Genomic DNA, 11,304 nt, shown 5'->3' with positions numbered 1-11,304 from the left:
CGGGGAGCGGCCGCGCGAAGCCGGGCGGCGTCGGCAGGTCGCTGGGGCCGGCGTGCTCCGATCCCCCCGCGCGTGGCCTTACCCGCTCCGGGGCGAACCCACTTCTGTCTGCACCCGCCCGTCCGCCTCCCCTCACCCCTGCAGCCCCGGCCAGCTGCTCGCCCCCGGGTCGCCCCGCGCGCAGTTCTCCAGCCGTCAGAATGTTCTTTTGAAAACCCGAGCCGGGGCGTGGCTCGCTCCCACGGCGCCCACCATAAACCCCAGCCTTCCGCCCCCCGAGCTACCCGGCTCTGACGCCCCGGCCTCCGGCCTGGGGTTCGGCCCGCGGGCTGCCGCCGTGCTCCCCGATCCCTCCATGACTCGCACCGCCTGGTGATGTGCCCACGCACGGCCCCGCGGCGCGATCGCCGTCACGCCTGAAGCTTCCCGCGGGCAGGAACACACTAGCCACTAGCCAGAAAACCACACGCCCAGGCTTAGAGACCCTCAGCGGAGGGCCCCGGCCGGTGGAGGGGTGGGGGGTGACAGTGACCCCTTCCTCCGGAGGTGACGCGGGGCGGGCACGATCCAGGTAGAGGGAACGAGAGGAGCTCCGAGAGGGAGGTTCAAGTGCTGTGACCGACTGACTGCTGACCCGGGGCAGGGCCCCGCGTGGGTCCTGCCAACCTCGCGGGCCCCCAGGAGATGTGCTTTCCCCAAGAGCAGCGAGGAACCACCTGCAGTCATCGGAGAGCCCGGGGGGCAGGGGCTTAAGTGCTGGTCTGCTAACTGCAAGGGTAGCCGGTCCGCTGTGCAGAAGAGAGCTGCCTTCTCCTGTAAACTTCACAGCCCAAGGAAGGGGCAGTGGATTTGTTTTTATGTAACAGGGAACTTTTAAAAGTTTGTGGAAAAGTAGAATTGAAAGGTAATGGATTTTTCCCCCACCACCTTTTTGAAGCCCCCTTGGGTAACACCCCACCCACCTCCAAACACACACACTCATTCAACATCTCAGCACCCCCCACCCCCACCCACGTACGCCAAGTGGAAAGAATGGGGGTGTGGACACCGGGATGGGACTAAAGGGGACATAGAGGAGGGGAGTTTGGTTGCTCAGCTGGCCTCCGCTTCGTGTGTGTGGTGGTGGTGGGGGGGGGCATGGTGTAGCCTCAACCTGACCCACCGCTGCCGGCCTGGCCCCACTTCTCTGCCAGCCATTCCCGTCAAGTTCTCGGAGAAGCAGCAGGCGTCTCACTACCTGTATGTGCGAGAGCACAGCGTCCGAGAAGGAGCCACGTCTACCTGGCCTCAGAAGCGGACCCTTTTCGTCCTCAATGTGCCCCCATACTGCACAAAGGTGAGCTGCTGTCCGGAATGGAGCTCTGGACTTGGGAGGGGCTCCAGAGGGTTCTTCTGGTTGCTGTGATGGGAAATGGGCTTTTTAAAGATGGGTGGGGCTTTTTAAAGGGGGTGGTTGGAATCAGAATCTTCAAATAGAACGTTCTAAGGAGCTAGAGCTTTTTGTGACAGCTGAAGTTAGAGGGGAGGAGGGGTTGAGTTACTCGGGTTTTCAGTTTTTGCCTTCGGATGATCAAAGTGATGTCTGTCCAGGGTTTAACACACAAACAGGAGCAGGAGAGGAGCGTTCCAGTGGGCTCTGATTCTGCCGTCCAGACAAGGCTGACTGTTTTCCTCCATAACTCTGAAATTCTGGGTTTTAGGTCCTAATTTTTCCCAAAAGGTAAATTAATTTCTGAAAGACTCCCCTAAAGTTGAGAGTCATGTTATAAGGAGGAGGAGGTTCACGGTTCTTGGTGGGTAGAAGAGGTTGAGGTCCTGGCAAACATGTGGCCCCTGAAAGCCTAAAACCGGCCTTTCAGGATGAGAAGCCTCCCGGAGGCAAGTGGAGACCTGGTGGCTTACAGGGTCTGAGCAGAGCCCTGTCTAGAGCAGCGCTTCTCCACCTTCCTCGTGCCGTGACCCTTTCATACAGGTCCTCAAGTGGTGGTGACCCCCACCATAACATTATTTTCATTGCTACTTCATCACTGTCATTTTGCTACTATTATGAATCGGGTGACCCCTGTGAAAGGGTCGTTGGACCCCCAAAAAGGTCGTGACCCACAGGTTGAGAACCGCTGCCTTAGAAGGTCTACCTTGGGCAACCCACACTCCACCTTCTCTGCCCTGAATCACCCATGAGAGGTGAGTCTCTGGCCCAGGTTGGTTAGTAAAAATCTATATATGTGCATATACATATATCATTTATTGAGGGCTCTTACAAGTCTTATAACAATCCATACATCAGTTGTATGAATCACATTTGTAAATATGTTGCCAACATCAATTTTCAAAACATTTTCTTTCTACTTGAGCCTTTAGTATCAGCTTCTTTTTTCCCTCCTTCCCTCATCTTCCCACCTTTGTGACCCCTTGAAAATTATAAATGATTATTTTCATATCTTACACCTTCACCCATGTTTCTGTTTTTGTCCCCCTGTGTGTGGGGGAGTGTTCAATACATCACTCTTTATGATCGGTTCTCCCGTTTTTCTCCCCTTACTTTCCCCTTATCCTCATGGTATTGCTACTTCCATTACTGTTCTGAGGGGTTTAGCTGTCCTGGATCCCCTGTGTTTCAAGCTCTGATCTGAACCAGTGTACATGCTCCAGTCTAGCTGCATTTGTAAGGTAGAGCTGGGGTCATGATAGTGGGAGAGGAGGAAGCGTTAAAGAACTAGAAGAATGTTGTGTGCTATGCTGTGCCCTGGCTGGCATGTCCCTGCCTTGTGACCCTTCTGTGAGGGAGGGCCCAGTTTTGTAACATGGAAAAGCTGACAAGGTTTTGTGTCAAGAGCTCTGAGAGGGCCGGGCTGCAGGCCTCCGTGCTGTCCGGCGAGAGGAGAGAGCGGCTCTCCCTGCATGCCCCGGTGCTCACGCTGCTTCTCTGGACAGGAGTGCCTGTCCCGCCTCCTCTCTTGCTGCGGCTCCGTCCAGTCTGTGGAGTTGCAGGCAAAGCCGGACCTTGCCGAGAGCCCAAAGGAGCCATCATCGAAGTTTTTTGACCCCAAGCCCATTCCGGTAAGCCTCTGCTCAAACGTGAGGGGTGGGGGTGGGGGCTTGTCAGGACCCTGGTTTTCCAACACTCCTTGCAGCTTAGGCCCCTGAAGAGCCAGCAGGGCTGTGAGCTTCAGCAGCCCCCCACCACTTTCATGTCCTGCCTGGCTTTCTTTCTCCTGTTGTCCCCTTCGAACACTAAGTGGCCATCCCTGCCCCCTGCTCAGGGGGCTCCCCCTGAAGTCTGCTCTTCCTCAGCCCCTGTGACTTGATCTCCAGGGGCTTGTCGTCCCCTCGGTGCTTCCTTGCCCCCCACCAGCCCACCTTCTCCTGGCATCAGGAGCCCTCCACCCACTCGGGCCCCTGGATCCACAGCCCAGCCTTCCTGCCTGCCAGGCCCTAGGTGGACGCCCCTTCTCATCGTGCCCCTCCCCAAACTGGGAGAAAGGCCGCGGGGAGTTTCACCCGGGGTCACTGTAGAAGTTGTGTGCCCTTCACATCCCGTGTATCTTCTGGTTCAGCAGCAGCCCAGCACTGCATCGGTGGGGGCAGGGCCGGGGCCATGCTCTTGAGAGACCCCTTACACTGTTGTGCCCCCCACCCCACCTCCCCAGGGCTTCCAGGTAGCCCACGTGGTGTTCCAGAAGCCAGGTGGAGTGGTGGCTGCCTTAGCCCTGAAGGGCCCTTTGCTGATCTCGACAGAGAGTCACCCTGTGAAAACTGGTGTCCACAGTTAGTACAGCGGCGGCGGCGGGGCGGGTCTCAGCCTCTTCCCTGACCCTGGGCCTGGGTTGGCAGGGTGGGCCTCTCGGGGCTTGAAAGCATGCCTGCCCACTCCCTGGAGTGCAGCAAGTGGGAGGCTGTGGGTGTCTGAGGCATGTAGGGCAACATTGTTTCCCTGGGCTGTTGACACACAGTGGGGGGGGGGGGCACCCGAGGGGGAGGACCCAGCTGCCAGCACTAGAATCTTCCTTTCCACCTACACCTGGTGGGCTATCCTGACTCCTGGTACGTTCTGAGGCAGCGCCTGGGCCTGAGGGACCTTGTCTCCCTGCCCCAGAGTGGATCAGCGAGTACGCAGATTCGGTGCTGGACCCTGAGGCCCTGCGGGCTGAAGTGGACACCTTCATGGAGGCCTATGACCAGAAGATGGCTGAGGTAGGGGCAGGGGGCAGATGGTGCACTGGGGTGGAGGTGTGGGGCAGCAGCCTGCCCCCGGTCAGCCCAGGGCTATCTCTAGGGGACAGCCGTGGAGGCAGAGGTGTGCCAACGTTTGTGCTCATGTTGCCCGTTGGGCAGTGCACTGCGGACTAGGGGGCAGGTGCTGGGCGCCCGCTCCTACTGCCAACGAGACTCCCGTTCTTTGTAGGAGGAGGCGCAAGCCAAGGAGGAGGAGGGAGTCCCAGACGAGGAGGGCTGGGTGAAGGTGACCCGCCGTGGCCGCCGGTCGGCGCTGCCCCGGACAGAGGCCGCCAGCCTGCGCGTGCTGGAGAGGGAGAAGCGGAAGCGCGCCCGCAAGGAGCTGCTCAACTTCTACGCCTGGCAGCACCGCGAGACCAAAATGGAGCGTAAGGGACCGCCCCACCCGGCCCCAGGACACCCCGCTACACAGCGGCCTGGAAGTTCCGTGAAGCCTGCCGCTCTTCCCCCAGCTAGGGCCCACCTGCACAGGACAGAGGCCCGCTGCCTGTGCGAGTCTTTCCCCAGTGGGAACAGGGCAGCCCGGGGCCCCTCTGGGGGCAGCAGAGTGACCCTCTCCCGGGACCACACTGACCGCGGCCTCTCTTACCTCCCCCCAGATCTGGCACAGCTGCGCAAGAAGTTTGAGGAGGACAAACAGAGGCTCGAGTTGATGCGGGCCCAGCGCAAGTTCCGTCCCTACTGAGCCGGGGGGCAGGCCCTGCAGGGGAGAGGACGCATCTCCACTGGGGGATGGGTGCACTGCCCCGGTGAGCACCCATCTCTGAAGCTCCCGTGAGCCCACACCCACCGGAGGGAAGGATTGCCACTCCCAGCCCTGGTGTGGCCAGCTGCCCAGCGTGAGGACTTGGCCCTTAGGAGCTCCCTGCCCAGGAAGAAAGCTCCCTCCCACCCGTGTTTCCTCAAGTGGCTGAGGTCTGAGGGAATTCAATTCCACAGGGAACGAGAGGCCAAGAAGCAGTATGGACACCAGTTTATTTATTCCCAGCCTGCTGGGCAGCAGAAGCCCAGATCTGGTCTCCATGTCCCCCACTGAAGTCCGTGTCACAGCTAGGCCTGACTCCACTGGTGCACCTGGGCTGCTTCGTCACCTGAGCTGCACGTGCCAGACGCAGTGCTGGCTCGACCACGGCCCGGCTGGGGCTCAGGAGGCCGGGGCCACCTCCTGGGCCTGTAGGAAGGCACCCACGATCTCTGCCACCTTCTGGGGCTTGTTCATGTGGACGTAGTGGTTGCCGGGGGTTTCCACAATCTGGAACCGCTGCAGGCAGGTGGGAGGCAGGCGCCAGGTGAGCTGGGCCCACAGAGGTGTTCGCCCACCCAGGGTCAGGGGAAGCTCCTTACACTGCTCCTTGTGGGACCCTGACCTGAGCCAGTCATGGGGGGTGGGGAGGGTGTCACAGCACAACACACCTGGGCCAAGTAGGGCCCAGCTGAGATACAGTTCAGCTCAGGGTCTCCCGGGGAACTCGGCTGAGCTGGCTTCCACCCTTGAGCTGCACTCCCCTTTTCCAGGTCACCACCAAGGCTGCTCAGTGTTGGGCAGTGGGTGGCGCTCATGAGCTGCCAGGTGCTCCCAGGGACTCTGATAGGGTCCAAGTCAGCGCAAGCTCTCCACAATGAGGCCCACTTCCTCCTGGGGCCACTGCATCTAGAGCTGGGCCTCGGCGAGGTTTGGAGCCTAAGGAAGCCAAGCTGCCCTGGCCGAATTGTGCTTGGTCCAGAGAACAGCGAAGGACAATAAAGCTGGGAGGGCCTGCCGACCAACTCTGTTTCCTGTGCTGACCTGAGAGGTGACCCAGCAGCGCTAGGAAGGTGCCCTGGTGGCACAGTTGTGACATTCTAGGCTGCAATCTGCAAGGCCAGCAGTTTGAAACCACTAGCTGCTCTGGGAGAAAAATGAGGCTTTCTACTGCCATAAGTGGTTACAGATAGAAATTTGGAGGGTAATTCCACGTTTCCCTATAGGGTTGCTCTGGAGTCAGCATCAACCTAATGGCAGTGACTTGAGTTACGGCTTCAGGGGTCCCACAGGCCTAGTAAAGGGGGTGTGTGCAGGGGCCAGACAACTCACCTCCTTCAGCACTGTCCGAAGCAAGTTGATCGTGAAAAGCAGGGGCTCCATGTCCATGTCCTCCCTCCTCACACTGCTAAAGCCTTGGGTTGCTCTTGAGAATGGAGTTGAGATTCATCTGAGGGCTTGTCCCACTGGGAGCCCAGGCCCCCAGCATTCCCCCTGCGCTGGCCCTCAGTCATGGCCATGGATTGGCAGACCCACAATCTGGGCCCCCTGCTGCACACCCAGCATGCTGCAGGGAGCCAGGGCCACAGGCAGTGGGGGTGGCGACCGCAAATGCAGTCTGCCTGGGAAGGTAGGCGGGGCCCTTTAGGACCAGGCTGGCTGGAGGGTTGTGTGTAATGCTTGCCCAGGGCACTGGGCGGCAGGGGGAGGGGGGGATGCAGCGGGGGTCCCTCCCAGTGGCTCACTTGATCAACAGGACGTGGGCCTGCAGCTTGTGGATGACGAGCTGCGCCAGCTCCCTGCTGAGGTAGTCGAAGCCGAGCTCTGGCTGCAGGAAGAGACACAGTGAGCAAGGGCCAGACCCAAGTTCCCCAGTCCTGGGGGGAAGCTGCCTTAACCCTAGGCTGTGTGACCCAGATGCCATTTCCCAGACTCCTCTGAAGCTTGTGGCTCAGGACAGAAGGGGCCTGGGGAATGTTGGGGGCAGAGTTTATGGCCAAGATGCCCACTGAACCACCTCCCCACACTGGATGCTAAAGCAGACCTGCCAAGGCCACCCTAGTCTGCAGTGTCCACATGAAGCCTGGTGGTGCAGGGTTAGATGCTTGGAGGCTCGTGGAAAGAGCAGTTCGAACTCACCAACTGCCCTGAGGGACAAGGGTGTGGTGGGTGGTCTGCTCCCCTAAGGGTAGTAGCCAAGAGCCCTCTGAGGCCACAACTCTGTCCCACAGGGCCAGGGCAGCCAGGGGTTAGGCTCAACAGCTGTGCTTGACTTGGGGGCACCGTCTGACACTAGCAGCAGTCCACACCTGCCACACAGCTAGGTCACAAGGAACACAGGTGTGTGTGCAGTGTAACAGGTGCCCTGGGTTTCAAGAACAGTATGGAAACCACGACACAGCTCAGCCATTTTAAATACCAGTGACTTCCGTGGAGGTACAGGAATCAAAAGGCAGTAAAGTGAGTTTCACCCCTTGGTCGTCAAATTGGTACCCACGCCCGGCGGCCTCACATCGAACAGGACAGATAGGCTTGAGACCACCATTGCAGTCATAGTGGGGTCCCTGTCAAAGCTGAGGGGCTCATCTGCCAGCACAACAGTGGACAGAGCCCTGCTGGGCTCCTGAAGGTTTTCACAGGCCAAGTTCTGGACGTGGGTCACCAGGTCCTTCGTCCTAGTCCGTAGGCTCTGCTGAAACCTGACACCGGGGGACGACCTGCTGGCACTTGAAACTGGTGCTGGGGCTTTCACAGCAGCATGGAGCCACCACCACAGGGCACACTACTTCAAGAAGCTGTCAAATCATCACGCCATTGGGCTGTGTGCAGGTGTGGTGGGAACTGCGGGGCCAGGAGCTCTCAGGATGGTCCCAGTCTTAGCACTTGGCACAGGGCCACAGGAGGCTCCGTCACAAGGGAGCTCCCAGAAGGCCGACACCTTGGAGCAAGCCCAGTGCATACTCCTGTACCACACAGCAGCAAAACATGGCTGCCAACACACAGTGGGTCACACAGCCATGAAAGCGGGGGTCCCCTGTGCTGCCCTGAACCTCAACCAGCCACTTCCTGCTCCTCTGGCAACAAGACCCTCATGTGCTTTTCCAGAAACAGGTTCCTGTCACAGAGCACACTGGGAAAACTCCGGACGAGAATGAAGGTACTGAGAGCCCAGACGGGCCAGCAGGATCTCCTGCAGCCCAGAGGGCCTGATGGGGGCAGTCATTCTCAGTCAACAGCTAACACAGGCCTCCCCTCCCCAGCCCCCACTCCCTCCACACAAAACACCAAAACATGGTCGCCCAGTGGATTCCAACTCACAGCGACCCTTTAAGATAAGGTAGAACTTCCCTGTGCGGTTTCCAAAGCTGGGAATTTGGCCATACCAGACTGCCATGCCTGCCTCATGCTGACCCACTGATCAGTCCGAACCACATTGCTTCTGATTAGTGGCCAAGCCTTGACCACTGTGCCACAGAGCTTCAGGCTGGCTTTAACCACACTTTTGTGGCTGGGGCTGGAGGACTGTCCACATACCTGCAGGCCTGCAGCCTCAAAGGGGCCCCACCTGAGACCGCTATTCCAGGAACACCTGCAGGAATGCTGTTCGGCCTCTGCACCTCTCCAACTTCTTACACCGGGGCCCACCTTCCCTCCCGGTTCAGCACTCTAGCTACACCAACTACAAGACACATGAGCCGGGTGTCAGGCTGACAGGAGCCTGTGAGAGCCGGAACTCAGTGGGCTGGCCTCCTTTCCAGGTCTCACAGGCTCCGCCCTTGAACGGAGAGTAGCCCTGCCACTTTCCTGTCATTCATCTTGGAAACACTGAACTCTCTTCTCTGCGGGGTGGACACCCTACCCCAGTTCCTGCTTTTTACTGTCTCATCCAGATTGAGACCAGCCGTCGCTGTGGAGGGGTCTACTCAAGGAGACCCTAATTCTGTCCACCCCCTGCAGACTAACTGCCTCTCTAACGGCCCAGAAATGAGACCCTGCCATTTGCCTCAACCTCCTTGTCCATAAAACGTGGGAATAGCAGCACCGACCACCAGGGTGGCTGAGGACAAACTGAGCAAATGCATGCTCAACACTAGGGATGTGGCTGGAGGTGCGTGCATGTGGGCATGTGTGCGGTGTGAACACCTGGTGGGCAGCGCAGATGCCAGCCTGAGGCTTTGGTGGTGTCGGTGTTGGTTGGTTTTGGTACGTCTTGGTGTTAACATCCGTGGTGATAAGTGCTGGTGCGAGGGTTGGTGCCGGGCTTTGGTGTGTGTGCTGCCGTCTACATTGGGGCTGGTCCGTTTCTCCCACAGAGAGAGCAGGCCCTGGTGTGTCCCATCTTCTGCAGGCCCCGCCCTCACCACAGGGAGGCTGACCAATGATGGATCACAAGAGGGCAACCCATGAAGGGGCCCAGGAGGGCGGCACTCACCCATGCGATCCTCCGGTCCCGGTTCAGCACCAGACCTGGAGACAAGCACAGAGAGGTGGCCTCAGGCCGAGCATGTGACAGGTGGGGACTTGGCTCAGCTGCCCTGGATGCTGGGCTCATGTCCTCCTCTTTGTAAAAGTAATCTTTTACTGTGGAAACAATAACTCAGGCTCCCGTTGGGCAGTTTCTACATGGCCTAACTCCAGTGACATCGTTACAAGGTACTGAAAGTCCCCTGGGTTGCCCAAATCACAAACCAATCTGTCTTGGAAGAAGTACTCCCAGAATGCTTCTCAGAAGCAAGGATGGCGAGTGTCTCAGGAGAGGCCCGTTCCTGGAAAAGGGCATCATGTGGCGTAAAGGCAAAGGGTAGTGACCGAGAAGACCGCCAGGACTGGCTTCGTGGCGACAGCAACGGGCGCACACGTGGCCGTCGGTGTGAGGATGGCGCAGGCCCGGGCTGTTTCGTTCTGTGGCAGCGGGGTCCCTGTGAGACAGAACTGGCCCCATGACACTGTGTCTCTGTTCCCTGGTTCAGGGCGGGGAGCTGGGGGCCGCGCAGGAAGTGCTCAGCAGGAGATGCTAACCTCCGGGCCGGTGGGGACTGGGTCCAGACGGGGCCTGTAGGGGCGGGCTCACAGGTGCTGGGATCTCGGATCTGGCTGGGTAATGATCCCTGCCCTTATATAGGCTCCAGGAGCCGTGGTGGCGCAGTGATTATGAGCTGGGCTACTGACAGCAAGGTCAGCGGCTGCTGCTGGAGCAAGACCGGCTGCCTAGTCCCGTCACAAGTGACCGTCTCGGAAGCTCGCAGGGGCCGTTCTACCCTGTCCTGTAGGGTCGCCAGGAGTCGGCACCGACTTGACCGATGGCAGGGAGTTTGAGTTCTGGTGTCCCAGGTGCTCGACCAATGAGACCTTTTCTGGAAGGTGACCACAGACTCAGTAGGGGAGGACCAGCAAGGACCGACCCTTGGAGGACGTGCCCGAAGACAGACAGTCCATCCCACCAGACACGAAAGTCCACGGTAGGGCCGCAGGCACCTAAGTGGTGTGGACGTGGCGAGCGGGAGACCGCCAAATCCACAGAAGAGACGAAGAGCCCATAGACAGCCTCATCCGGGCGGGCAAGGGATCCAGGCTGCCCTGGTCAGTGGGTGGGAAAGGCAGGCTGAAGAGCAGCCACAAGGGCTGAGCGGCCCCCTGAGGAAAGGGCCCCCTAGCCGGATGGACACCGTGAGGACGCCAACACCCTGAGCAAAGGCAAATGACAAGGGACAAGCTGGGGGAGGGGAGGGGCGGGACAGCTGCACTCCCACAGAGAAAGACAAAGAGGGCAAGAACACACGGTTCCTAGCAGGAAAATAAAAGAGACGAGAATTCTTTTCCCTAAAGGCAATGCAAGTCACACGGAAGCATCCATTTCTAGCCTAGCGGATGGGCCCAGCTCCACCTGTGACCTCCGCAGGTGGGGGCCACCAGGAGCCTGCAGTGCCCTCGCTGCCCCTGGAGCGGTGAGGTCACTGCATCCAGCACTTGGAGCAGCAGCGAGGCTGGAAACCCCCCAGGTCCCCGGGGAAGGACTGGCTGAAGGAGCCCTGCCTCCACAAGGGCACCCTGTGCGGGTGGGGGCACCCCCCCACCCACCTGTGGTCTAAATAGGAAGCAAGGTGGTCACTGGGCTGCTGTGTACGGGAAGGTAATCTGCGCCTACTGTATTGTGCTTACCTAAAATTACAAGGGGAGCCCTGGTCGTGATGATCCAAAGATCGGGGGGTGGGGGTGGGGGTCCTCGGCGCTCTGCCACTGCTGGCCCTACCACACCCCATGCCCACTGGCTGGCCGGGCCTGGGCCCCTCTCCCCTCCCAGCCCAGCTCCTGGCTCTAGCCCCACA

At 59.4% G+C, this 11,304-nt stretch overlaps 2 protein-coding genes across 2 annotated transcripts in view; one reads left to right on the top strand and one right to left on the bottom strand.

Moving 5' to 3' along the window:
- The first annotated feature begins 355 nt into the window (after positions 1 to 355).
- On the top strand, positions 356 to 6,003 carry RRP7A (ribosomal RNA processing 7 homolog A). The gene is made up of 7 exons (XM_045291088.1): positions 356 to 372; positions 970 to 1,336; positions 2,935 to 3,060; positions 3,651 to 3,768; positions 4,097 to 4,194; positions 4,406 to 4,604; positions 4,836 to 6,003. Exons 1-7 carry the CDS (start codon positions 356 to 358, stop codon positions 4,919 to 4,921), a joined length of 1,011 nt encoding a protein of 336 aa, XP_045147023.1. The 3' UTR covers positions 4,922 to 6,003.
- The window catches only part of SERHL2 (serine hydrolase like 2), a 14,623-nt gene continuing 8,513 nt past the window's right edge, over positions 5,195 to 11,304 (bottom strand). Inside the window, exons 9-12 of the mRNA XM_004700697.3 lie at positions 9,411 to 9,445; positions 6,724 to 6,806; positions 6,311 to 6,404; positions 5,195 to 5,497 (exon numbers count right to left, since the gene is read on the bottom strand). Coding sequence (XP_004700754.2) covers positions 5,381 to 5,497; positions 6,311 to 6,404; positions 6,724 to 6,806; positions 9,411 to 9,445 — 329 coding nt within the window. The 3' untranslated portion in view covers positions 5,195 to 5,380. The remainder of the gene's footprint in view (positions 5,498 to 6,310; positions 6,405 to 6,723; positions 6,807 to 9,410; positions 9,446 to 11,304) is intronic.

The sequence above is a fragment of the Echinops telfairi genome, unplaced genomic scaffold (assembly GCF_000313985.2).
Source record: "Echinops telfairi isolate 266 unplaced genomic scaffold, ASM31398v2 ScPeMD7_2;HRSCAF=8, whole genome shotgun sequence".
Classification (NCBI taxonomy): domain Eukaryota; kingdom Metazoa; phylum Chordata; class Mammalia; order Afrosoricida; family Tenrecidae; genus Echinops; species Echinops telfairi.
The sequence above is the reverse complement of the archived record's forward strand: the minus strand, read 5'-3'. Positions and strand labels throughout refer to the sequence as shown.